Here is a 25,422-nt window from a genome sequence, read left to right as displayed (position 1 = left end):
TCCTGCAAAAGAACTCCCAGAATCCCCTTGGTATAGAAAACAGACAAAGGGAGGAGGAATTAGAGAAAGCAGCACTACTGTTTGGTGGATATTTTTGGTTTTCTGCTAGTAATGAGCTTGGGCATTAAGCCAATATTATGCCCAAACATAAGTTTGTGTATTGATCATGTCCTGGGTCACAGTATTCTTGTTATGACTTTCATAGGTCATTAACCAGTCATTTTGAATACTTATAAAATGGGCAGTCTGGGGCAGATATAGATATCTTAAATTATGCCTCAGTGTCTCAGTTATGATTTTTAATAGGTCGCCAAGTCTGGGCTTCCACCTTTGGTACAGCTTAAAATTTTATGATTTTCTCTTGTTACTGTATTTTATGACTTTTCTATAGTTGGGACCCCGTATGTGGCATTCCTTTTGTGCAAGTTAGAAAATATGTTCCTCCAATCTTCCTCCAATGTTTCATCATGGAGTGGAAGTGAATCCTAGGTGCTTCAGGGCTTTCAGTGAAAGTTCAAACTCTGAAAGCTTCTACAAAGTTGTAAAGGTAGGAGGTCTGGGTATAGATTCTGCCTGTTATCCAAGGACCAGCCTAGCCAAGCTTGGAGAAGGTCGTTACCTCATCAGCTTGACTGCAGAGTGTTCCACTTTTACAGTCATTCCTGCTCTTGGAGACTCAATCAAAGGGTAAAGAGCTTGTTATGCATTAAGCATAGAAGTACCTACATTGGGGAAATAATAGATCCTTGCAGGGTTTATTCATTTTGTAATGTTTGAACAATTATTCTAAGTCATTTTAGATATCAAGAAAATTCATCTTGTTTAATGTCAAAAGGACATGAAACCAGTTTGGTATTTTAAGTCACTAAAACATGTTCTGTGAAAAAATGAATTAGTGACTAGCAAAATGAATTCTTTCTAGCTAAACTTTTTTTGGGGGAGTTTTAGTTGAACTTTAAAATTTGTTCTCCTAGGTCATGATATAGAACATTTAATATTAACACTGCAATATTGCTGTCATATGCTTTTTTTCTATTTAAGTGATATTCATTTAAATTTGTAAAATCACTGACTTCACATAGTACCTGTATTTTCACATACACAAAATAGCCTGATTTGATGTGTGGCCTGAGTGTGAGTTGCCGTTGTAATGGTTCTTTTTTCTTTTGGGGGGTAGAATGCACTTCTACCTGCAGGCTACCGGCAAAAAAACCAGACTACTAAGAACGCCACAGGACCTTTTGACAGAGAACATCTGCTTTCCTACTTGGAGAAGGAAGCATTGGAACATAAAGATAGGGAAGATTTTGTACCTTTCACTGGAGAGAAAAAAGGTAAATTCCTCAATGGAACTTTGTTTTTGGTAGATATGGAGGAATTTAGAATTTAGAGTTAAATTATTTGGTTGCTTTAAAAATTTTAAGTTCTTGTAATTGCTTTGAAAGTCCATCAGAAATTTTTAACCCAGTAACAAATTTTTCACCAATTTGGTAAAGAAATTTGTCCTCATTAGTTTAAGTTAAGTTACTGCGTTATAATAATTGTTTGCAACGTGGTTTTGTGGGTCAGCACAGTGTGGGGAAAAGAGCACTTTTGAAAACCTGGGTTCAAATTGCAGCTGTTCTACACTTCAGTTTTCTCCTCTATAAAATGGGGACAGTAGTACGTACTACCTGTTTATCTCACAGGATTGTGATGACAAAATAAATGAATGCTTAGTGGAAATATCATGGTATCTGGGATTAGAAGGACCTGAGTTTGCATCCACAGTTCTGCCAGGTTAACTTGGATAAGTTAGTTTCCCTCTGTTGGCTTCATAATTAATGAAATGGATAGTTAGACTAGCTGATTCTTAAGATCTCTTCTAGTTCCATATCCTGTGATTTACCTTCCAGTGACTTACTCTGTGCAGATCCTTGTGCTGGAGGGAGAGAGTTTAGATAAAACACAATCCATATCCTAATAAATTTACAATCTTATAAACTATGATTATGATAACATTCTTTATAGTGGTGGTAATAATTATAGTAATAATCCCACCTCATATTTGTATAAGGGCTGCTAGGTGGTACAATGGATAGAGCCCTGGGCCTGGAGTCAGGAAGACCTAAGTTCCAATCCGGCCTCGGACACTTAGTAGCTGTGTGACCCTGGGCAAGTCACTTAACCCTGTTTGCCTCAGTTTCCATATCTGTAAAATGAGCTGGAGAAGGAAATGGCAGACCACTCCAAGAAGACCCCAAATTGGATCATGAAAGATCAGACATGACTGAAATGACTAATAGCACCATGAGCAAACATGTTTATAGTGCTTTGTAGTTAGAGGACTTTGTGCGATTTATATATATATGTATATGTGTGTATGTGTATATATGAAATTTGATCCTCACAGCTATGTGAACTGTGTAGTACTAGTACTATTGACATTGATCTGTTCTGGGTTTTCTGCTCATAGCACATTTGCAGATGGATGGTGTATCTTAGGATATAAAAGACTTACTGTTAGATGCTGTCCTGCTACAAAAGCATTTTAAACCATTGCTTGCTTGCTTTTTGGTGGCCTTCCCTGGAAGGAGATTTCTCAGCTTTCTGTGTAACCTAGTTTCCCATTTGATGACAGTCATTTCAGGAAGTTTAAGCCCATTTCGTTTTGTCTCGTCCTTATTGGAAATGGACAACAGATGCTTTTTATCTTCCATGTGATAGTTATTCTCTCCCATGATGCTGCTCAGACTTCCAGCTTCTCGCTTCCTTTAAATTTTTCTTTTGGGTCTTAGCTATCTGACTTTTTGTGTACTGTAATCAGCTTTTATTCAAGTACTTTGAAGTGACAAACTGAATTGCCTAATTTTGCGCCCATATGTGAGCCATTTAAGCATTTTTTAAAATTTCTAGATCCCAAATTCCCCCTTATTATATTTCTTAATCAGAATATCACAGTGTGGTATGGAAGAGATTGTGACCTGGTAGTAGCAGTTGCAAAAGTAGAGGACAGTTCCTGTTACCTCTCTCATGAGTTCTCTAACCCCCCAAATCTGATCCTTCTTTATACAGTCTGGCATAGCTTTGTGTGGTTGGAAAGCCACAAGACCAACTTGGCATTCTAGTTAGAAATGGTATGACACTTTTAAGATAAAAAAAGTCTCTACAGAGAGGCAGAGTTTGAAATGATGCTCTAGCCACACACCAAAGAGCCGTTGTTTTTATGTGTATTTGGTCTAGAAAAATGGCTCGTTATGTATTAATCTAGACAGGTAGACCCACAGCAGAGAAAGAATGATGAATCCCCTCCAACATCATCCTCATATATAGAAGATGGAATAACTAACCTGCCCTTGTGGCTTGTATTCTAGGCATACTGCAGAAGGGATAAAGTTGAAAAAAGAGGTGAGATGTTGAAAAAAAGAAGTAGTACAGAGGAAAGAAAGATAGAAGAAATTGGAAATATATTTCATATATCAGGAAACAGGTTATGTAAAGAAAAACATTAATGCACTGAAATTAGACCTTTGTATTTAGGGCAGAAAAAAATAGTAATAACCGTCTTAAGGGGAAAAAAAGTTTGGACGGTGTGTACAACAAGAAATTAAAGAAAATTAAAGCTGTGACACCTGCTGAACATTGTAAATAGTTCAGTAGTATTTCTGCAACTATCAGCAGAAGCAGCAGGATTGTTGTTTGTATAATGGCTCATTTAAATGTATGGCAAAAATCCAAACCTATGTTTGTGCCAAAAAGTCAGTGCAGCTTGCCAAGATGCTTACTGTTTTTTCAAAATCGCTCTCTGAACCAGGTTAACAATTTTTTAACCAGCTTACCTTTGAATTATAGAATGAGAAGCACTTAGAGTTACGTACTTTATAGCTGAAGAAATGAAGACCTAGAGAAGTTAAGGAACTCTCCTTCTTCAGTACAGCATCTCATTGTGCTGACATGAGGCCAGCGCTGCCACAAATGTTTATCGTTAAGTGAAACTCAAAATGACCTTTCCTTTGCGTAGCATATAATCTATTTGTAGACCAGCCAGATTAATGAAAAAAAAAGAAATTGGGATTATTCTTAGTTGTTTCAACTTTGTATAGGCAAAAACTTTTCTGATAGGATTCTAATGTAATACTATACCAGGGAAGGAGTTAGGAGGTTATGTCTTCCAAAAAGAAATCTGCAGCAATGATATCCTAGCTATGGACATTATTAAGATAGAGAGGTAAAAAAAGAAGTGAAGCTTTGTGAGCCACTCAGCTCTTAACATTATTGTATATTGGGATGTAATCATGATTAAATGTTCACTGTCTGTCTGTCTGTGTCTAGGCCTCCTTTTATACCTCTTCCTGGAATATCCCTATATTTTAAAACATTAGCCCAAGGCCAACTCAAGTGTATAAATTCTGTCTTCGTAAAGGGACAGTTTAGGTGGCACAGTGGTTAGGGCACCAGGCCTGGAGTCAGAAAGACTCAACTTCCTGAATTCAAATCCAGCCTCAGATACTTACTAGCTGTGTGACCCTGGGCAAGTCACCTAACCCTGTGTGACTCACTTTCTTCATCTATAAAATGAGCTGGAGAAGGAAGTGTCAAACCACTCTAGCATCTTTGCCAAGAAAACCTCAAAAGGGGTAGCCAGAAGTCAGACGCAGCTGAAAAACAAACAAACAACCAAAAGAGCTTTTAAAGGATGTGCATTCAGAAAGTGTTCTCAAATTTTCTTTGCCTGTCATTGATCCTGAGGATTGTTTATAAATTATGCTTTACATTCCCCTCTACAATGTCTGGGGTGGAAAGGAAGGCTTTGTATTCTGTACATTGTGGCAAAAGTATCCTCAGCCCTCTGGGAATTTAGCCCTTGTCTCTGATGGTTTTTACATCAAAACCCAGTCCACATAGCTGACATGATTAACCTTCTCCACTTCAAGTTTCCCAGCCTCTCCTCAACCTCTAATGATCTTTTTATTTCACTCTAAATTCCTTTAATACTCGTGTTCAGTCTGTCTAATAGTTGTATGTAAACTGCCAGATGCTGTCCTTTAAGCCTCTCATATGACATGTAATATTCTGCCCTGTATTAGAAAATGTGTGCACATTTTTCATCTCCCTTGAGACTGCAAATTTCATGAGGGTCGGAACTTTCCTTATATAATATTTATGTTTAATTATCATTTATTGGAGGAAGAACACCTCAGATAGCACATTGTACAGAAGGTATCTGGATAATGAGATCTGAAAAGAGTGAGAAGTTTATAGGAGCCAGATATTTCAAGGTAGAAGCTCAACTAAAAATTAGATGAATAAATTACTCAAAGGAACAGGATAGCTGAAAATTACACTAAGCTTCTTCTGACATAATACACAGTTTCGGTCAGAGTCGTGGAATATCAGGGCCGAGCACGACTAAAGAGATCAGTCGCATAGTTAAATTCATTCATTTCACAAATAAGAATGGTAAAGACTGGAAAGTTGTGGGTGGCTTGCCCAAGATTACACAGCTAACACTTACAAGAGCCACTAAATGTTCTTCAGCATAAATAACAATGAAAATGATGTTTCAGGAGGAGCAGTCGGGTAGCGTATTGGGCTCATCACTGTAGGATGAACCAAGGTAGAGGGAAGCTTGGTGGATAGGAACACCAGAAATCATTAACAATCTTTTGTCTCTTTAAAAGTTTTATTTAATTTTTTCCTCTTTCCCTTCTCTTACTCCCCCGCTCCTATCCCTTTAGTCTTTCTGACACTACTCTGTCACTTTTACGTATTTGTCTTTGGTTATGCCTAAGCGATACTTTCTTTTGCACATGTCTTTTTAAAACTGATCCCTTGTAGTTCCCTTCCTTGTAAACCACTTTACTCAGATGTTCTGGGCTAAATCAGGGAAGTCTTTTGTATGTATTAGTAGAACTGTTTGGGAGAAGCAGAAATTTTAGAAGGGCTGGAGGGAAATTTAAGTAGCTCTCACCAGTCACTTTAGGAATATAGATTACCATCTTGTTGCTTTAAAATCAGGACCTTGGTTAGCAATACGTTTAAGGACATATTCTTGTGTCTACTTACAAGCTACTCTTTCTGCCTAATTGTAGTGAAAATTCTAAGGGTTCTTAACCCAGGAAACTAATTTTTAGAAATATCCTTATAACTGAATTTCAGTATAACTTTTTTATAATTCCATGTATTTTATTTCATGCATTTAAAAACATTATTCTGAGAAAGGGTATGTAGGATTCACCAGTCTGCCACAGCGCGCCATGATACCAAAAAAGTTAAGAATCCTTGTACCAGACCCTTTAAAAGAGAGGGATCAAACTTGGCTTTGGGCCACTGGCTCCCAAGTGGGCCTAAACTAGATTAAAATGTTATTGGGGAATGTTTAGCAAAATAAATAAACATACAACATGACAGAGAGTTATTTGTGTTTTTCTAAGTCACTATGAGGCCCACAGGAAATTTGAATTTGACATTACTGCTTAAATATAGTTCAGTATCACATAATTTGGAGTCTGTGGTGTCTGGAATTGTTACAGATTTCAGAAAACCAGTAGTTTCTGGTAGCATGTAAATTAAAGAAAGAATCCCAAAATTTGAAAGTTGGAAGGACCTCAGCTGTCAAAAAGAAAAAGGATGCTCTAGCATATCTGACACGTGGTAGTCTAGCTTCTGCTTCAAGATTTATCTGGGCAGTTTGAAACTTAGACTTATGGTAACTGCAGCACAGTGCCATGGAAAGGACACGAGTCAAGAAATGTGCACTTGGGGCATGTAAGTGTCTGCCTGTGCCTTTGTGTATAACTCTTTGTTGGCCCTTTTGTGCATTTGTGAGGGTTAAGTGAGAGGGATGGGCAGGATTTTTCGCTTTTCCATAAGAAGAAATTTTATCTTAAATCTCAAGTTAAGACACTTACTTCCCCAAAATCATCTGTACTTGTGTGACTCTGGAAATTGATGAAAAAAAAGCAACCCTTTGGCCAAGTAGGGCCCAAAACACAAAGTTTTTTGATTTTGTTTTATTACTTTTGTTTTTAATTAGCAAGTATTTATTTTCTCTTCTTCCCAGTTCCTCCCCCGGCCAAAAGAAAAATGGAAACCTTTGTAACAAAGATGCGTAGTCAAGCAAAGACCACATATAGATCAGTAGAAAAGAAAAGTTTATTGAACGGCTGATGTCATACACTTCCTAGAAATGTCTGTAAAAATGAGGATGCTAAAACTGTGGTAGGCTACAGAAAAAATGGAAGGAAGAAGTCCAACATGAGAAACAGCATGGCATTATAGAGGAGATAAATGAGGTCAGGGTTCAGGGAAATGTAGGAACATTTAAAAATAAGACTAAAGCCTTCTGTACTTCAGTAGCCTAGGGGGCATTTAAATCTACGCTACACCATTATTAACAACTCTCAACCACTGTTATTAAGTCAAATTATGTTCAGTATAGACTGTTTAAGAAGTAGTAATAAGCATGCTGGATTTGTAGTCAGATGACCTGGTCTCAAATTCCAAATCTGCTAGTACTTATATAATTTTAGGCAAGGCACTTAATTTTCTCCAAGCCTCAGTTTCCTCATCTGTAAAGTGAGTTCAGACTTGATGACCTTTAGGTTCTTTGCAACTCTAAATTTATGATCCTGTGCTCTCAAGGGTATAACACATTTTAGAAAGATTTCGATCAAAAAAGGGATTTAAAAAAAGATCAGTTATTGTTGGAAAATTCAGTTATCTATACATAACCCTTCATTTTCTAAACATTTTAGTATTATATTTGTTGAAGAATTTGGAGTCAAAAGGAATATTATTTTTCAGATTAGGAAACTGAGGTACAAAGAAATCAAATGACTTGCATAACCAGATTTACACAGGTATTCCTTTTCATCGTAAAAGTCTACATGTATTCCACACAAAATAATTGAATACAGATTCCCAGGTTCACAAAGATAAGGAATAATCACATTTTAACAGATGAAAATTAAATGAGACAAACATTAATGTGAAGTATTTTATAAAAATAAACCCTGTATAACTGTGCATACAAAGTAACTTTTGTCCTTAATATCTCTTTACATTTGTGTCTTGCCACCCAAGCAGGAAATGAGATAAAACTTTAAAAAGACACAAGAGGAAATAGATAAAAACCTTGTTACAGTAGTTTTGTAAACTTTTTCTTATTTCTCCTAATTTCTCATCTGTTCCTTATTTTTCCTTTTCTCGCATCTTGTTTTTCTTGGCCTTGGCTCCTGTTTCCTCAATACTGTTTTCTCTACTCTGTCCCCCCTCTTCCTCTAATACTGTCTCTTAAACAACTGAAGGGAAGCGGTCACACAGGCCTACTTTGGTGTAGATAGTAGGAAAAATTGGAGCTCAGTTTATGTGGGTTCCGATGCTGGCTTTCCCACTTCCAGCTGCGAACCTTTACCTTATCAAACTTGCTGTACCTTAGTTTCTTAATAGGTAGAGTAGAGCTAATAATAGCTGCGCCAGCGATGCTATAGGATTATTGTGAGAAAAGCAGCTTACAAATGTCCTTGGATGTTGTTCTCCATGAAAATGCTGACGTATTTGTATGTTACAAATTGTTATGTATGTGTTACAGTAATACAGTAATATAAATGTATTCTGTTTTTATGTTAAGTATATCATGTGTTTATAGTAAAATTGTATATAATATGAATATGTAATTGTATATATTACGTAAATACAACATATTTATGTTACAAACAGTTGTAGACATAAAATCAAGAACTACTGTTTATCAGTTATAGTAAGTTATACATCAGTGAGAACTTTTACAGACTGTAGTGTATATTGGTTATTCACACACATCCATAGCATATAGTAGTCACCGTATCTATTTATGTGTATACACATATACATACACACATACGTACATGCATATGTGTGTGCGTGTGTGTGTATCCTTCAGAGAAGCACAGGAGAAGAAGTACAGGAGAACAAGCACTGAACTTAAAGTGATGGGACTAGAGTTTAAATCCTGATACTGCCACTTACTGCCTGTGTGACCTTGGAGAAGTTATTTATCTTGTCTGGGCCTCACTGTCTTCATCTGTAAAATTAGAATGTTGGGACTAGATTACCTCTGACTTTCCTTCCAACTCTAAATCTATGATCCTATGATTCTATGATCTGATGAGCTTATGAACTTTCTTAAAAGATACCAGTAGAGTCACCTTATAAAATAACTGGGTGATGTCAGGTTTTTCCAGTTATAGTTTGAGAAACAGGAATTGAATGTGCGTGTATCCAAACTCATATAATAATAATAACATTTATATGGTATTTCCTTTGTGCCGGCAGTTTGCTAAGCGTTGTACGGTTACTACCTCATTTGATTCTCTCAGCAGCTCTAGGAGATAAGTGCTATTATCCCTATTTTATAGATATAATAAACTTTTAAAAATAATGTTATGTGTCAAAGTTTTCTTGGTTCTGAGTTCATAAAACATGGTATGTTTAATAAATTCTAGAAGCATGTATTACAATATTTTTAAAAAGTATTTATTAGGTGTAAACTTTGACATCCAGTCAAGACAGCTGCTTAAATGGAAGTAGGCAGCCCAGTTCCTCGTATATCGACTCAGGGGATGGAGGGAGCGCAACAATACTGACCGAGAAATCCAGTAGCAAAGTACAATAAATGACTTCATGTGCCTCAGCTGCACAAAAGTTAGGCAGCAGCCCACAGGCAGTGGGAAAGGGCCAGAAAAAACCAGAACCAATGTAAGCAAACAATGTGTAAGTCTCCCTAAGTATGACCAGAGATGCCTGCGAGGCTCAGATCTCACAAGAAAGCCTCAGCGTAGTCGTAAGCCCGCAGCATGGATCTTGGAAGCAAACAAGATTGGCTATGACCAGTATGGGTAGGACAGAGCTCAAACCCAAAGAATTTCAAGGTCCATAGTACTCTTTCCTGAGAAATCATACTGTATTCTGGAAAGTCATCATTTTGAACCCCCCAAAATCCTTTGGACCCTAAAACCTTTCACCTTCCTAGGGCAGATGCACACGCTGGGAGGTGGAGGTCAGGACAAGATTCCAGATGACCCCAGGGCCAAGACCAAGTGTGGGCAACAACCACATTCAAAAATGCAGCTGGGGAAGAGGCTTGGCCCTGTCACAAAGCCCCAGTTCAGGAATTAGGCCAGTGCTATCAGTAAACAAGACACTGACCACTATATCCAGAGATAGATAAAGCCCATCCTAGAAGAAGTAACTTCACAGAGACTCAGAAAAAGGAGACTTTTCACAAGGACAACATGAATACCTGGAAGAAGTGAAGCAGGAGGCCAGATCTGAACTCAGGATGCCTTCCTGACTCCAGGCCTGGCGCTCTATCCACTGTGTCAGCTAGCTACCCTGAAATCAGAATATATCTAACAGAAATTGGTAATTTTATGAGACTTTTCATCTTGTCATCATTCGCAAGTGTTTATTCCACTTCTGTGTTTGAGAGTTCTCGAGTTTCCTTCATCTGCTTGTGACATTTTCTTTTCCTCCTCCTCACTGTGGTGTCTGACCCCTCCCTCCCTCAGTATTCTCCTGGTTATTGCTACTACTCGGCCTACGCTCCCCTCCTGCCATGGAGTGGCAGTTCTCATTCATACTGTTCTCTGTTCTGTACCATTCCTTGTTGCCATGTCCTGGCAGAGATCACACTTTGCTAAAGCCCAACCCTGGATTAATCCTACCAACTGCCTTCTCTTCTCATGGGCTGTTGAAAGGACTGGAAAAAATAAGGAGACTTTCCTGGGTCTCCTATAAATTTATGCCAGCTAGTCGCACTATAGCAAGGCAGTCATGTACTACAATTCTAAGTGATTTGCTATTTTAGTCACCCATAGTAGGAGGTCCAAAATTCCCCCACTCTCTCTGCCAAGAACCTCAACTCATACTTCACCAAAAATTGAAGCCATTTGCTTGGAATGCCCTTTTCTCTTTTCCTCCTCATCTCCTAACATCCCATGATTTCCTCCTGTGCTCCTGTTTCAGATGATAACGTGGCCATTCTCCCTGCCAAAGCCAACTTTTCTATATATGACCTTGATCCCATGTCATTTCATCTTCTCTGGTATATCGCTGCCATTGTCCTCACTTTTTCTCTAGTTGTCAGTCTCTGTCTTTTGGCTCCTCCTCTACTCCATGTTAACAAGGCCAGGTCTCCTCATTTAAAAAAAAAAAACAAAGCCACTAGCTCCTACCATGTCCTTCAGCTGTCTTCCTAATCTCACTTCTCTCCCTAGGCTAAACTTTCTAGAAAAGCTACTACAATCGATGCCTCCACTTAATTTGAAGCCCTCTTTAGTTTGGTTTCTGATATCGTCATTCAACTGAACTCCAGAGTTACCAGTGAACTCTTAACTGCCAAACCTAATGACCTTTTCTCAGTCATCATTCTTTTTTTAAAACTTTCCTGCAGCATTTGACATTGTTGACTACCTTCCTCTAGAGACTGCTCTTTGGATTATGTGACTGTTCTCTCTTTGTTTGACTTGCCTTTTACCTGTATGACCACTTCTCAGTCTCTTTTACTGGATCTTCATTCATGGGGAAGACTCAGAGTTGCTGGGTATGACATGAAGACAACAAGAGACACTGAGAAGGAAATGGCAAACCGCTCCAGTATCTTTGTCACGTAAACCCCAGATGGGCTCGCAAGGAGTTGGACGTGACTGAAAATGACTCAGCAACAAGAGCAGTTATATTCACGCAGCCACTACCATGGTTCAGGTCTTCCTCCTCACCTCTGGCTTAGACTATTGCAGTAACTTTCTGATTGATCCAACACGTCTTCTGCTTAGCTGCCAAAGTGATTTTTCTTTTTTTAAATAATACAAGTCAAACTTTGTTGAAAACTGAAGTATTAATACATAACAATTCTTGTTACAATACATGTGCTTTTTTAAGAATTTTAAGTCTCTGCTCATCTACTCATCGCATTGCATTATTAAAAAAGTATAATTTACACATAATTGAACTGGCTCAGGATGGATTTTCCACACCTTGGTGTTGACACCATAAGTTCAGCGCAGAAGTGAGTGATGCCTTTTAACGTTTTGGAAGACAACACTTAAAAAAACAAGTACCAACATAACTGTCTGAAAAACAGTATTTTTTTTAAATCGTAAAAAAGAAGCCTGTGTCTACTCAGTAACAAGTGGAGTAGAATATTAGTTCCCCAAAGTGATTTTTCTAAAGCTAAGTTCTGATCATGATACTTGTCACAATAAAGTCTAATGAATGCTTCCTCTTAACCACCAGAATCAAATATGAAGTCCTTCGCTTGACATTTAAAGTTCTTCACAACTTAGCTTCTTCCTTTTTCCAATCGTCTTACATTATATTCCCACCCAACCGTCCACCCCCATGTACTCTGCAGTCCAGCTGTACATTTTTACTTGCTGTCCCTTTAACACAACACTCCGTCTTCTCAGTCAGTGCCTTTGGACTGGCTATTCCCAGTTCATAGCATCCTCTTCCTCTCAACTTTCAACTCTTCGATTCCTTGACTTCTTTTAAGACTCAGTTAAAGCACCCCCTCCTCCAGAAGGCCTCTTCTGATCTTTCCAGCTGCTAGAACCATATCCTCTAAGGCTACTTTCCTTTGTAATTATATGTTCTGATTTAAAACCTCCATTACGGTATAAGCTTCTTCAGAGCAAGAACTGTTTCACTTTTTCCTGCCGACTGCCTGGCGCATAATAAGTACTTAATATATGGTCATTTCAAAAGATGAGAAACATTAGAAAAAAATCAAAAGATTGGAAAATAGACCATAATATAAGATGTATGGTACCAGAAACAGCTAACCCGGAAAATGGAGCAAAACAGAGTTAAATTAAAAATCATCCAACTCCTTGAAAACCATGATTTAAAAAAAATCTGGCCACTATATTCCATGAAATCATAAATTAAAGCTGCCTTGATTTGTTAGGACTAGAGAACAAAGTAAAAATAGAAAGACTTCACTAAAAGACTAAAATAGAAAGATTCCTAAATGAAATCCCAAAAGGAGAAGTCTCAGGAGTGTCATGGTCAAAATCCAGAGCTGCTAGGTCACAGAAAAATACTTCAGATGCCAAGAGAAAAAAATCGAAGTACAAAGGAGTGGCCATCAGGTTCCCACAAGATCTGGTGATTTCTACTGTAAACAAGAAATTGGGGGATATAGTATTCTGAAAGGCAAAAGATGTAGGCCTATAGCCAAGAATAATTTACCCTGCAAAGCCAAGTTTAATTCTACACAGGAAAAAAAATAGATCTTTAATGAAATAGAGGACTTTTAAGAATTCCTGATAAAAATGAAAACATAAAGGAGGGTTGAACACACACGCACGCACACACACACACGCATGCACACAGACACGCACACACTCTATACCTTCTATACACAAAGAGAGTTAAGTGTAAAAATATATCATTCAACTGAGAAATAAGACAAGATTTTAGAGGGAGGATAATATGAAGAGAAAATAGTCACATGCAAAATACCTTGAACTTTTGAGGGCAAAACAATTTCAGAAAATCCTGGGAATGCTTGTGTTTGCTGAGATAGAGTGAACTGAGTGAAAGCCAGAGAACAATTTATACAAGAATAATATGGTAAAGGAAAACATCTTGAAAAGCTTTTAAATACTCCCATCAAACCAACGGCCCACTGTGTCTCCAGCGAACTTACGATGAAGTACGATAACCTGCTTCTGGATTGAAAAGTGATGGACTCAAGGTGCAGAAAGAATCGTACGTGATTAGGGTTAATATGGTCACTATGTGGGTTTGTCAGCTAAGCTTATTATTAATTTTTTTTCTATTTTAAATCTGAGGGGTTTATTGGTGAGAAAATAACTAACAGCAGAGATGCCAAGAAGAAAAAGGCCAGTGAAACATTTTTTAAATGTCAAAAAGAAGTCAGAAGGAAGCACCAACACGCTTTACTGTTTTAAAAGTGGTGTGTTGAGTTTGTTACATATCTTAAAAAAAAAAAAAAAGACTGGCATAGAAATTCATGATTTCATATCCAGTCCTCTTTTTATGTTTGTATATAAAAATGTTCACTTTTGGTTGAAAGGTTCAGCATAAAACAACCACAAAAAAGAGTCTGTTCCATGCAAGGCAGTAGGAACACAAAGATGAAAAGCAAGATAATCCTTTTCCATGAGGAACTCAATTTTCTGCTTTGAGCGGTAGAGGGAAAGGGATGGAATTGAGAGAGAGTTCTACTCAAAGTAGAAAAATTGGAAGACAGAACACTTTCCAATGGGAGCTTAGGGGAGACTCCATGTGGGGTGTGGCTTCTGATCTTGAAGGAAGAGGGAGGATTCGGAAGGGCAGTGCATCCCGATATGAGGAGCAGACTGCAAATGCATAGAGGCAGGAATCTTGAATTGGAGGAACAGCTAGCAGTATCTTTTAACGTCATCTTTTAAAAAGAGAAATAATGACAAGGAAGACTTGAAGGGCAGGTTGGAGCCATTGTGGGGACCCTATATTAGGCTTATGTCTCTTCTAAAAGAAGAATCACAGAATCGTAGAGTTGGAGGGGCCTCAGAGACTGCCTAGTCCAATTAATAACTGAATAAGAGTTCTTTCCAAAACATACTGGACAAGGGCTCATCCTGCCTTTGCTTGAAGACTTTTACTGTGGAAGAACTCATCACTTCCGAAGGTAACCCATTCTACTTTTGGGAAGTTGTAATTACCAGGAAGGCCCCTCTGCTCCCTCCCCATCAGCTCTAAACTCTTTGTAATGTAATGCCATAGCTCTTCCTTCCGCCCTTGAGGGCAAAGAAGAAGTCTTCTTTTATGTGAGATAGTGTCTCCTTCCCCCCCACACCCCAACCTGACCCCAAAGTCTTCCCCAGGATAAATATGCCTTGTTCTTAGTGTTCTCTTGTGGCAAAATGGACTGTTCTGGTTGTTCCTCTTCTGGGTATGCTCCAATAGGTTTTTCTCAAGTCCAACTTTTCTTGCAGCACAGTAGTATTCCATTACATTCATATACCACAACTTGTTCAGCCATTTCCCAATTGATGAGCATTCCCTCAATTTCCAGTTCTTGGCCACCACAAAAAGAACTGCTATATGTACATGTGAGACCTTTTCCCATTTTTATGATCTCTTTGGGATACAGCCCTGGAAGCTGTATTGCTGAATTTGGGCATAGTTTCATATTGCTCTCTAGAATGGTTGGATCCACTCACAGTTCCACCAACAATGAATTAGTGTTCCAACTCTCCCACATCTTCTCCAGTATTTATCATCTTCCTGTTTTGTCATGTTAGCCAATCTGATAGGTGTAAGGTGGTACCTCAGAGTTATTTTGATTTGCATCTCTCTAATCAATAGTAATTTAGAGCATTTTTTTTTACATATAGCTATAGATAGCTTTAATTTCTTCCTCTGAAAACTGCCTGTTCATATCCTTTGACTACTTATTGAATGACTTGTATTCTTGTAAATTTGACCCAGTTCCCTATATATTTTAGAAATGAGGCTTTTGTCACAGAAACTAATTGTCAAAATTCTTTCCCAGTTTTCTGCTTCCCTCCTGATCTTGGTTGCTCATTCTTGTGTTTAAAATACTAAACTTAAATAATGTCGGTCACTCTACCTGTTATCTCTCCCTTCTCCATTTAGCCTAGGTGTTACCTCATTAATGCTCCGATAGCTGTGCCTCTCATCAGTGTAGTCACTTTCTCCAACAGTGCAGATCAAAACTCCTTCATGCTTTTTCATCTTAGGCAACTTTTGTCTTTGTCCTACCGTAAATCCTCTACGATGGATCCTCCTAACGTCCTGGGAATCCTCTGGATCTCTTATCATTTAGATACCAGTGAAGCACCCGAGCTGTTCACATCTGCCATGTCCCTCTTCTTTTAGGTATGTCCTTCTAACAGCCCCTTAATAATAATCGTAAAGTTCTTGGGAGTTATGTGAATCATCTTCCCGTGTAGAGATGTAAACAATTTAACCTTATTGAGTCCCTTATGATTGATTTCTCTTTCATGTTTACCTTTTTTGTTACTTCTCTTGAGTCTTCTATTCAGTCTTTTCATCAGAAATGCTTGAAAATCCTTTATTTCCTTAATTACCCATTCTTCCTCCTGAAGGATTGTGTTCAGTTTTGCTGAGTAGGTAGTTTTGATTATAATCCTTGCTCCTTTGCCTTCTGGAATATCATATTCCAAGCCTGGTATCATCTACATAGATGGTTCCCAACACTCAGCACAGTGCCTTGCTCATAGTAGGCACTTAATAAATGTTTGCTGATTAATTGAATCGTTCCAGCTTCAGTCCCCTATCACCACCTGCCTATTCAGCATCAGAGATGGACGTTCTGTAGGTACTTTTCACAAATGTAAGAGTATATATAGAGAAGACAAGACAGAGACTTCGGGGTGGGGGCTGGGAGTGGTTACAACGCCAACATTTAGGGAGTATGACATAGGTGATGAATGAAAGGAGATTGAGGAGAAGCAGAGAGGTAGAAGGAGAACCAGGAAAGAGCAACATCAGGAAATTCAGAGGAATCAAGAAGGAGGCGGATGGTGAAGAGGCCGTTAGATTTAGCAGTTAAGAGAAAATCGGTAGCTCAGAAGACAGCAGTTGGAGTTAAGTGATGGAGTTGAAACAGGATTACTTAGAATTTAGAAAAGAAAAAAAGGGAGGATTTGGAGGCAGCTTCGTAGAAAGCATTTTCAGGAAGTTTGGCTGTGAAAGGAAGGAGATCTACAGGATGATAACTTGAAGGAGTAGTGTGCCTAAGGAGAGTTTTTCAAGGAGGGGGGAAAGCCATGTTGGGTGGGCTCCTGTGTGCATTTCAGCCAGCTGTGTGAGCAGAGCTTGTAGGATAACAGGAAAATCAAAAGAAGTTAATGAAGAAAAGCTGTGTGTTGGGAACCTTTCCTCATATACGACCAAAGGATAGGTCTATGAACAATGCAAAAGTGACGATGTAGCGTGAAGAAAATAGCAGATCGATGCTGTTTGGTTGGTTACTTTCCAGAGCAGATGTTGAAAATGCCAGGCAGTGATTAATGGAACTTGCCTATATAATTGAATCATCCACATAGAAAGGGGTGCAGGTGTCAAAGAGAGCAGATAGCATGGATAGGGTAAAATCTAAGGGCCAGGTTACTATGATGCTAGGAGAGGTGGCAGTGGAAAAATAATCAAAAGGTATGAACAGTTTTTAAATGAAGTAATCAAAGCTATCTATAGCCATATGGAAAACTGTTCCAACTCATTATTTATTTATTGGAGACTTACAAATTAAAACAGTTCTGGGGTAATGCCTCATACCTATTAGATTGACTAATAGGTCAGAAAAGGAAAATGACAAATGTTGGAAGGGATGTGGGAAAAAATGAGACATTAATGCCCTGTTGGGGGAGTTTTGAAATGATTCAACCACTCTGGAGAACAATTTGGAACTGTGTCCAAAGGGCTATAAAGTCATGCTTACCCTTTGACCAAGCAATACTACCACTAGGTCTGTATCTCAAAAGAGATTTGAAAAAAAGGAAAAGGAAAAGGACCTACACATACAAAAAAAATGTTTTCAATCAACAAGCATTTATTTATTTATTTATTTTGAATTTTTTTGTTTGTTTATTTTCAGTGTTCCACGATCCCTACCATACAACCTAGATTTCTTTCTTACTCTCCCTCCCTTTCCCTGACCTGCCCCCTCCCTCCCCAAGACGGTATTCAATTTTATATAGGTTCTACACATACACTCCTTTTAAATACATTTTCACCATAGTCATGTTGTATAGAAGAATTAAAATGAATGGGAGAAAACATATAAAAACCAAAATGTACAAAAGAAAATGATCTGCTACAATCTGCGATTGAATTCCATAGTTCTTTCTCTGGATATGGAAGACATTTTGCCTTAAAAGACCACTGGGAATTTTTTAAGTCCTTGCATTGCAATGAAGTTTTAAGTCTACCAGAAGAAGTCCTCGCACACTGTGGTCGTTGCTGTGCACAGAGTTCCGGTTCTGCTCCTTTTACTCAGCATCAGATCACATAAGTCTCTCCAGGCCTCTCTGGAGTCCTCCTGTTCATCATTTCTTATAATGCAATAGTGTTCCATTACATTCATATACCGTAATTTATTCAGCCGTGATGGCATCCCCTTGAGTTCCAGTTTCTGGCCAACATACAAAAATATTTATAGCAGTTCTTCCTGGGGGCAAAGAATTGGAAATTGAGGGGATGCCCATCATTTGGGGAATGGCTGAACAGACTGTGGTGTGTGATTATGGTGGAATGCTGTATTGCTATAAGAAATGATGAGCAGGGCACACTCAGAACAACCAGAAAAGATTTCCATGAGCTGATGCAAAGTGGAGTGTACTGTGTACGAAGTAGCCGCGTCTGAAGATGATCCCCTGTGAGTGACTTGGTGTGATCCAAGGAAACTCTGAAGGACTTGGGATGAAAAGTGCTATCCATTCTCAAAGAAAGAAGTGATGGTTGAAGCATACCTTTTTTACTTTCTTTTTCCTGAGGAGTTTTTTCTTTTTCTTGGTTTCTTTTCTTTGGCAACTTGACTAATATGGAACTGTTTTGCATGACTATGCATGGATAATCTATATTGAATTGCTTGCCTTTTCAATGAGGGGATGGGTAGGGAAGGAAGAAAGGAGAAAAATTTAAAAAGAAATGTTGAAAATTGTTTTTACATGTAACTAGGGGAAAATAAAATACTGAATACATTCAAAAAGGAAAGAGAATGTCCTGGAGATTGGATAGATAATAGACACTAGGATATGGGTTGAGTGATACGTTTGAATAATGTGAACCTCATAGGATTAAGTTTTGCTGAATGATGGTGGTAGAGGGAGAGTCTGGAAGTGATAATGGGAAACTATTCCCACACTCCCACCTCATCCAGTGAGTTGAGGTTATGAGAGAAAGTATAGCAACTTTGGAAAGGGTGGTGAGGAAGTGGTGTCATCACCAGTTTGAAACAATTCATGAGAGCCTGTTGTTAGAGTTCATTGGGAGCATTTATACCCAGGACATCAGCAAACACTAAAACATCAAGGTTTGATTTATTGTTGGGTTTTTTTTCAATTTTCAATTTTCTCAGTTTTGTGGACGTAAAGTGATGTATCATTAATACAAATTAAACTTTTTAAAAGATCATTAAATGTCAGCAACTTTAAAAGTGATTTTGACCCTAGTGTTAGAGTCTTGAGGTCTTGTCCACTTGATAATAAGACTTCCTATCTCCTGAGGGAACAGTTAGTAACTGAGCAGATCTGTTCGTAGGCATTCACCTGGTAGAGCATAATTTTTCTTTAAGCAAGATTAGAAAAGACTTATTATGATCATGTTACAGTTCATGATTTCAGAGGTTGAAATGATCATTAGAAAAACAGTACTAATGTAATTTGTATGAAATGAGTTTAATGATTCATACTCTGTTAGTAATGTTTTACAAATTAGGACAGTTTGATTTCCAAGCTTTTGGAAGATATTCCATGTTTCCAAGGTGGTTTCTAATCCATAAGGAAAGATGTAAAGGTTGCTGGGGAATTCAAGGATGGAGGAGACTTAGGCAGAATTGTAGGTAACTGGGAAGGGGACCGTGGTTAGGGAGAGGCTGAAGATTTTATAGATACTAAAACTACTGAACAGATTGTAAAGATTTTAAAGTTGGTTTGAATCTTTTGGATACATGCCAGCTGAACTTGGAGGGAGGGACCTCAGTGAGGTGTTAGGGGCGACATACATAGATAGACAGGGATTAAAATGTTGCTGTGATCATCATCAGTTAGATAATTTATGCACAAAGAACTGAAAATTGGCTGTTCATGAGCACTAAATATACATTTGAAGCCCTTTTCTCCCACCCTTCGTCCATCACAGTATTTCTGGCTGCCTACACATTTCCAGTTGGGATGTTCTGTTATGGCTGAAGTGTAATTTGTCGATAATAGGATTCATCAGCAGCAGTGAATCCCCCTTTCCAGACTTTTCCATTGTCTTCCCAACCATGAAACTTACTGTCTCAGAGCTCAAGGTTGTGTAAAGCATTTTGTCTCCTTTTTCTCTTGTTTTTTGTAACCAATCCCATCACCATATCCTGCTGATTCTTTCTCCTCCACGATTTGTTTTCTTGTTATTAGGGGTGTCTTCATTTTCCCAGGCTGTTAAAATGTGCACATGCTGAATCCTTGAAGGCTTTCCAGGAATAATTCTGTAGCTTATTTTGCCTCCACCCAAGGAAACCCTGGGAATGTGGTCATCTAGCTCTTTGTTTCCCACTCTTGTCCAGCCTCTGGCTTAACAAAAGCATTTCAATACACAGCAGACGTGGATGACTAAAAAATTAAATATTAAAAATTATTATTATTTTTAAAAAATTTTACAAATATGTAAAGAACAGAAAAGCAACTTTTCAAATCCAGTTAGCAGGGGAGTAATTATAGACATAAAAAACTATTTGCAGTAGGTAATCAAATTCCCACTTCATGTGCTGCTTTGCAAGTCCTGGGACAGATCCATTATCAGTTCCTCTCCTTTTCTTTGAGCTCTTTCTGCTTACCTGATTCTGTTTGGGATTAGCTCCAGCCTTTCCTGCTTTTATCCCATCTCCTGGCTTTTGTTATTGCCAGTTTATCTCAGTGTAGCCTCATAGTTATCCTGGGACCTAGTTTATCTCAGGACCTCTTTGGGGCTTTCCTGGCCATTGTGTCCAAGGCTGATGCCATCACCTCTCTGGCTTCTAAATCCTGTCCTACATAACTATGTTACCACACAATCTGGAAGGCTCAGGCCTCAGTCATCAGGGGTAAAGATGGCTTGACTTCCTTCAAGGCCATTTAAGTGTTTTAGCCTTGGGTTTATGAAATTAAGGGAAAGGGTACCTTTGCTCCTTTCAGAGCTAGACATTTCATTCCCTCCTCCAACTATAATAGTAAAAATGGCAGCCTCTAAATACTGCCCCAAGTGTTGTATACACTGTGTGGGTGCATGATTCATTATATATACTATTACCTGTGTCCAGTCCTTTCTTGGAGGTAGTACATAGTACTGTGCCAATGAACACCACTAAGCTATGTGGCTGGAAGCCTCGCCTATCTGGCCTAGGACATTATAGATCAGTTTGTTCACTCGTCAGATACTCCAGACATTTCTGTGTTAGCTGTCTGACCAACTCTTTCATCCTATCCCAGTTGTAAAGTGGGGGAGGGAGGATGCAGTGGTGGGCACCCTTAGGTCTTTATCCTGTAGTATCAATCTGCAGCCATGGCTTCATCCCAGGGATGAACTAGAAGAATGGCAGTATCTGCAGAACTCTGCAGGTGGTCTCTGTTCTCTTGTGACCGCCATAGTTGAAGGGTTTTGAAGCAAAAAAATGACTTCTAGATTTATTTCCTATCACTGTACAGACAGAAGGCCACTGCAAGCTGGAATATTCTTGCAATCTTCCTAAACATCCGAGAAAATATTAAAATTTGACTTCCAGATGTTGACCAGGATTTTGACCATGGGGGCCATCATTTGGTGCCATGTCTCTGTCAGTTCCAAAGACTTTTACTGCTGTTTTTGTTGGTAATCTTTCCTTTTCATGAAGTCATTTGTTCACTTTTATTTAAGAAATTGTTTTAATGTTTAACGTAGAAGCACCAACAAAGGTGATTATGACTTAACAGCATGTGTGTACCTTCCACTAGTAATGTACGCTTGTGTTTTACGTGAGTTTTGTTGCTTCTTAGTGTTTCTTATGACATTATAGTTACTGTGTGTGCTGAGCTTTTGACCGTGCTTTCTTCACTGTCCATCGCTTCATATGAGTCTTCCCATTTCTTTGGATTCTTCGTATTTGTCATTCCTGAAGCCACAGCAATATCTGATTGTTTTTATGTTTAGTTATTATCTTTGTTATCCTGCGTATGCTGCAGACATTCATGTGCTGGTTCTTCTCCTGCAGTCATTAGCCTAACTTGTCTCGCCTAATTCCAGACTGTTTTTAGAATGATTGAATCAGTTCACAGTTACACCCAAAGTCAATCTTTTGATTTGAATACTAGATGGTTCTGCTACCTCCTGCAGTTTGAGATCTGGCTGCGCCGGCGCCCTGTGTTTCCCCTCGATATTCTAGAACTTTGGTTCCTTCAAATCCATTTCATTGTTGTTCCGTCTGATCTTCTCAGTTACTCATTCAGGAGTTTAGAGTGGAAGACACAGAGGTTCATTTCTAGCAAAAACCATTTGGCGTTTTCATCTCTTCAGTTCCTTAAAACAGTATTTTCCTTTCTTTTGCGCTTCCTATTTGTATTGTCCAAATAGTAAGCATTTATAAAGTTTTATTGGTTACTTGAAGGCTTTCCAGTGCTACTCTTCTCCTTTGTTCCTTCTACTGCCATCTCTACTACAAGTTCTAGTCATCTGTAATTCAGCTAGAACTTTATCATTAGCAGGTAGGTGATAGAGAGCAGGACCATGGAGTAGGAAAACTATAAGTAGTAGAGTAAATATTGTATTCTACCCATTGTAGGCTCCAGGAGAACAGGAACTGTTTCTCATCTCCTTTGTAACTCCCCACGTAACTTGGTGCCGTGCTTAATGTACCTTGTCATCAGTACATATTGTATGTACGGTAAGAACAAATACAACTCTTTCTGTCAGGAAAGCATCAGACAGTCTTCGGTTATTGATAGTTATTAGTCTTTCCTCTGCTAAGATTCAGCCCCACCATGCTGATGTAATCTGAGTTCAGCAGCAATACAAAGCAGATCAGACTTGTTTCTGGACCATGTTATGCCATCTGCGCTGATTCTTTATAACATTTGTGTCATAGACTTGTATAAAGGATCACTTTGCCGTATTTGGGCCCTTGATTGAAGAAAAGAAAGTAGCTTTACTTGTTGTTAAAATGGGACTTCTGAAGTGAATTCAGTTAAGGAGAAGCCAGAGAACACCCTGTGAGAACCTCTCCTGCCCATGTATAAGCCTCTTGTTTCTGGATTGCTTGCGGTATAATTGAACCATAATATTAGTCTTCGCTCATTATTATTATTAATGTTTGTCGGATTGCTGGTTGTAAGTTTGAAGTGGTTAGCGTATGTTGATTTACTTCCCTATAAAAGTTGAGGCTTGTGCTTACTATTGATAACCAGCTTTTAAACAGTGAACTTGTTGAGCCGGAGGTACCTACCACTGACACAGACTTTGAAACCAAATATGTGAAACTTACGGGGCAGTGATCAGACTTCTGGATGTTTAGAGCTTGTCGAAATTAGGACTTTGTGTTCCTGAACTACCACAGTCTCAGTCAGTCTCAAAGAGATACTAGCCATATTTATTATTTAGGAATGATAGTCTAAATTTTTTTTTATATTTTAATGCCTGGCCATTTAAGGTTAGATAGCATATTCCTAGAGGAAGATGTAATTTATCATATAGTGATTAGAAAACTTCCTCCTACCTTTTTCATTCATAATACTGTTCTTACAATATTTCAAAAAATTTGCATATGTAAGGATCAAATCAAACTATTAGAAATGCTTATCTATTTAGAAAGGTTTTTTAATTGCTTTGATAGTGCCTTTTTCTTTAGCTACAGATGCATATAGGTAAGTATCATATAAACCCTATGATGACAAGTCGAGAATTAATAGATTATTTTATTTTACAGGGAAAATATTTATCCCTAAACAGAAGCCTATACAGTCTTACACAGAAGAAAAAATATCCCTTGATCCAGAATTAGAAGAGGCTTTGACAAGTGCTTCTGATACAGAATTATGTGACCTTGCAGGTAAGTATCTCTTCTAAAACAGAATGTAGTAGGACACGTGCAAGCATGTAGATTCATTATTACTATACCTCAGAAGCGACCTACCACTTCTTGCCATGATCATCAAGTGCCCCTGCCCTTCCAGTATCCTACTTCAGTACTGCCAATACTTTCCCTTGTGCCCGCTGGCATTCCCATTTCCTATGAATGAAATTCCCTTTTAAACCTTCTTCTGTGTTATGGTATTCACAGAGACTTGGCATCTCCCAGGCCCTTTTCAGCATCACTTTTCTCATACTCCATAATATGTTGATCCTTTATGAGGGGAGTCAGAATGGCCTTTATCACCGCTGCTACTCCCAGACTCTCCCTTTTCCAGTCTCTTAACATCTTCTCCTTCTTTGAGACTCACACTACTCAAATTTTATCCAGTCCAGATTCTAGTGACAGTTATCTTTTGGCTGTCAGGTCAGATTCACTAGCCTCCTTCCTTTCTCATGGAGCTCACTACCTGGCTCACAGTCTTCCTCTTCATCCCAACCCTTGCCTTATATTTGGGAACTCACAACCACTCTTACGTCCTAATTCCTCGGCTCCTAAGGCCTAGTTCTCTAACTTAGATGTACATAGGGAAGTTTGTAACTTTACTCTCCATCAAAAGCAAGAATACAGCTTTATCAGAATTGCTCCTTCTTCTCTCCATCTCTGCCTGTCAGAATCCTTTGATATTATTCCCAGTATTTCCTTTTTACTCTCATCTCTGGTTAAATGATGGGCTTCCTCCTTTTGGTAAGGCCAGCTACATGTATACTCTGTATTCTCTAGCCAGCTGCTCCCAAAATGATCCCCTGCCTCCAGGCTTCAGTTTTTCCCTATCTACTGATTCCTTCCCTATTTCCTACGGATGTACCCAGGTCTCCCTTATCTTTAAAAAAGCCTTCAATATACCCTGCCATCCTCTCAAGCTACTATCCCATGTTTTTGTTCCCTTTCACAGACAACACCCTAGAAAATTCTGTCTTTACTCATTCCCTCCAACTCCTCACCCCTCACTCACTTCTTAGCCCGCTGGGGCCTGGCTTCTTACTTCATCACTTAAGTGAAATAGCCATCTTCAGAGTTATGAGTGACCTTTTAATTTCCAAGTCTAATGGTTTTTCTGTATCCTTATTCTCCTGTATTTCGACACTGACCAGCCTCTCTACTCCCTCTTTCCTCTGTGGATTTTCTTCATATTTATTGCTTTTTCTCTTGGTTTTCCTTTTTCTTTCTGAATGCTCCTCCTCAGTCTCCTTTCCTGGGTCATCATCAGTGTTACAACCCCTAAATATGGATGTCCCCAAGGCACTGTTCTGGAACTTCTGATCTTTCTGTATTCTTGGTAACTTGGTGACCTCGTCAGCTCCCACAGATTCAATTACAATTCCTAGATCTGTACAACAATCTGCTCCTGTAACGATACATTATCTCCATTGCACTCACTGTCTCTAAGGTGTGGAATGTGCTGCCTTCATATCTTTTCCTCATTGGATCTCTATCTTAATTCCAAACTCAGCTTCTCGCACCAACTCCTACATGAAGCTTTTTTGGCTTCTCCCATCTGCTAGTCACTTTTCCCCCTACAATTAATTTCTGTGTATTTGGTGTACATGTTATATACAAGGTGT

General features: G+C 38.6%; 1 protein-coding gene across 2 annotated transcripts in view; it reads left to right on the top strand.

Annotated features, from left to right (window-relative positions):
• Positions 1 to 25,422, top strand: part of TMOD3 (tropomodulin 3) — a 70,122-nt gene that overhangs the window by 29,231 nt on the left and 15,469 nt on the right. For both annotated transcript variants that reach the window (XM_072622750.1, XM_072622751.1), the window contains exons 3-4: positions 1,178 to 1,334; positions 23,654 to 23,776. In XM_072622750.1, coding sequence (XP_072478851.1) covers positions 1,178 to 1,334; positions 23,654 to 23,776 — 280 coding nt within the window. The remainder of the gene's footprint in view (positions 1 to 1,177; positions 1,335 to 23,653; positions 23,777 to 25,422) is intronic.

This window comes from Notamacropus eugenii, chromosome 7 (genome assembly GCF_028372415.1).
Source record: "Notamacropus eugenii isolate mMacEug1 chromosome 7, mMacEug1.pri_v2, whole genome shotgun sequence".
NCBI lineage: Eukaryota > Metazoa > Chordata > Mammalia > Diprotodontia > Macropodidae > Notamacropus > Notamacropus eugenii.
The sequence above is the reverse complement of the archived record's forward strand: the minus strand, read 5'-3'. Positions and strand labels throughout refer to the sequence as shown.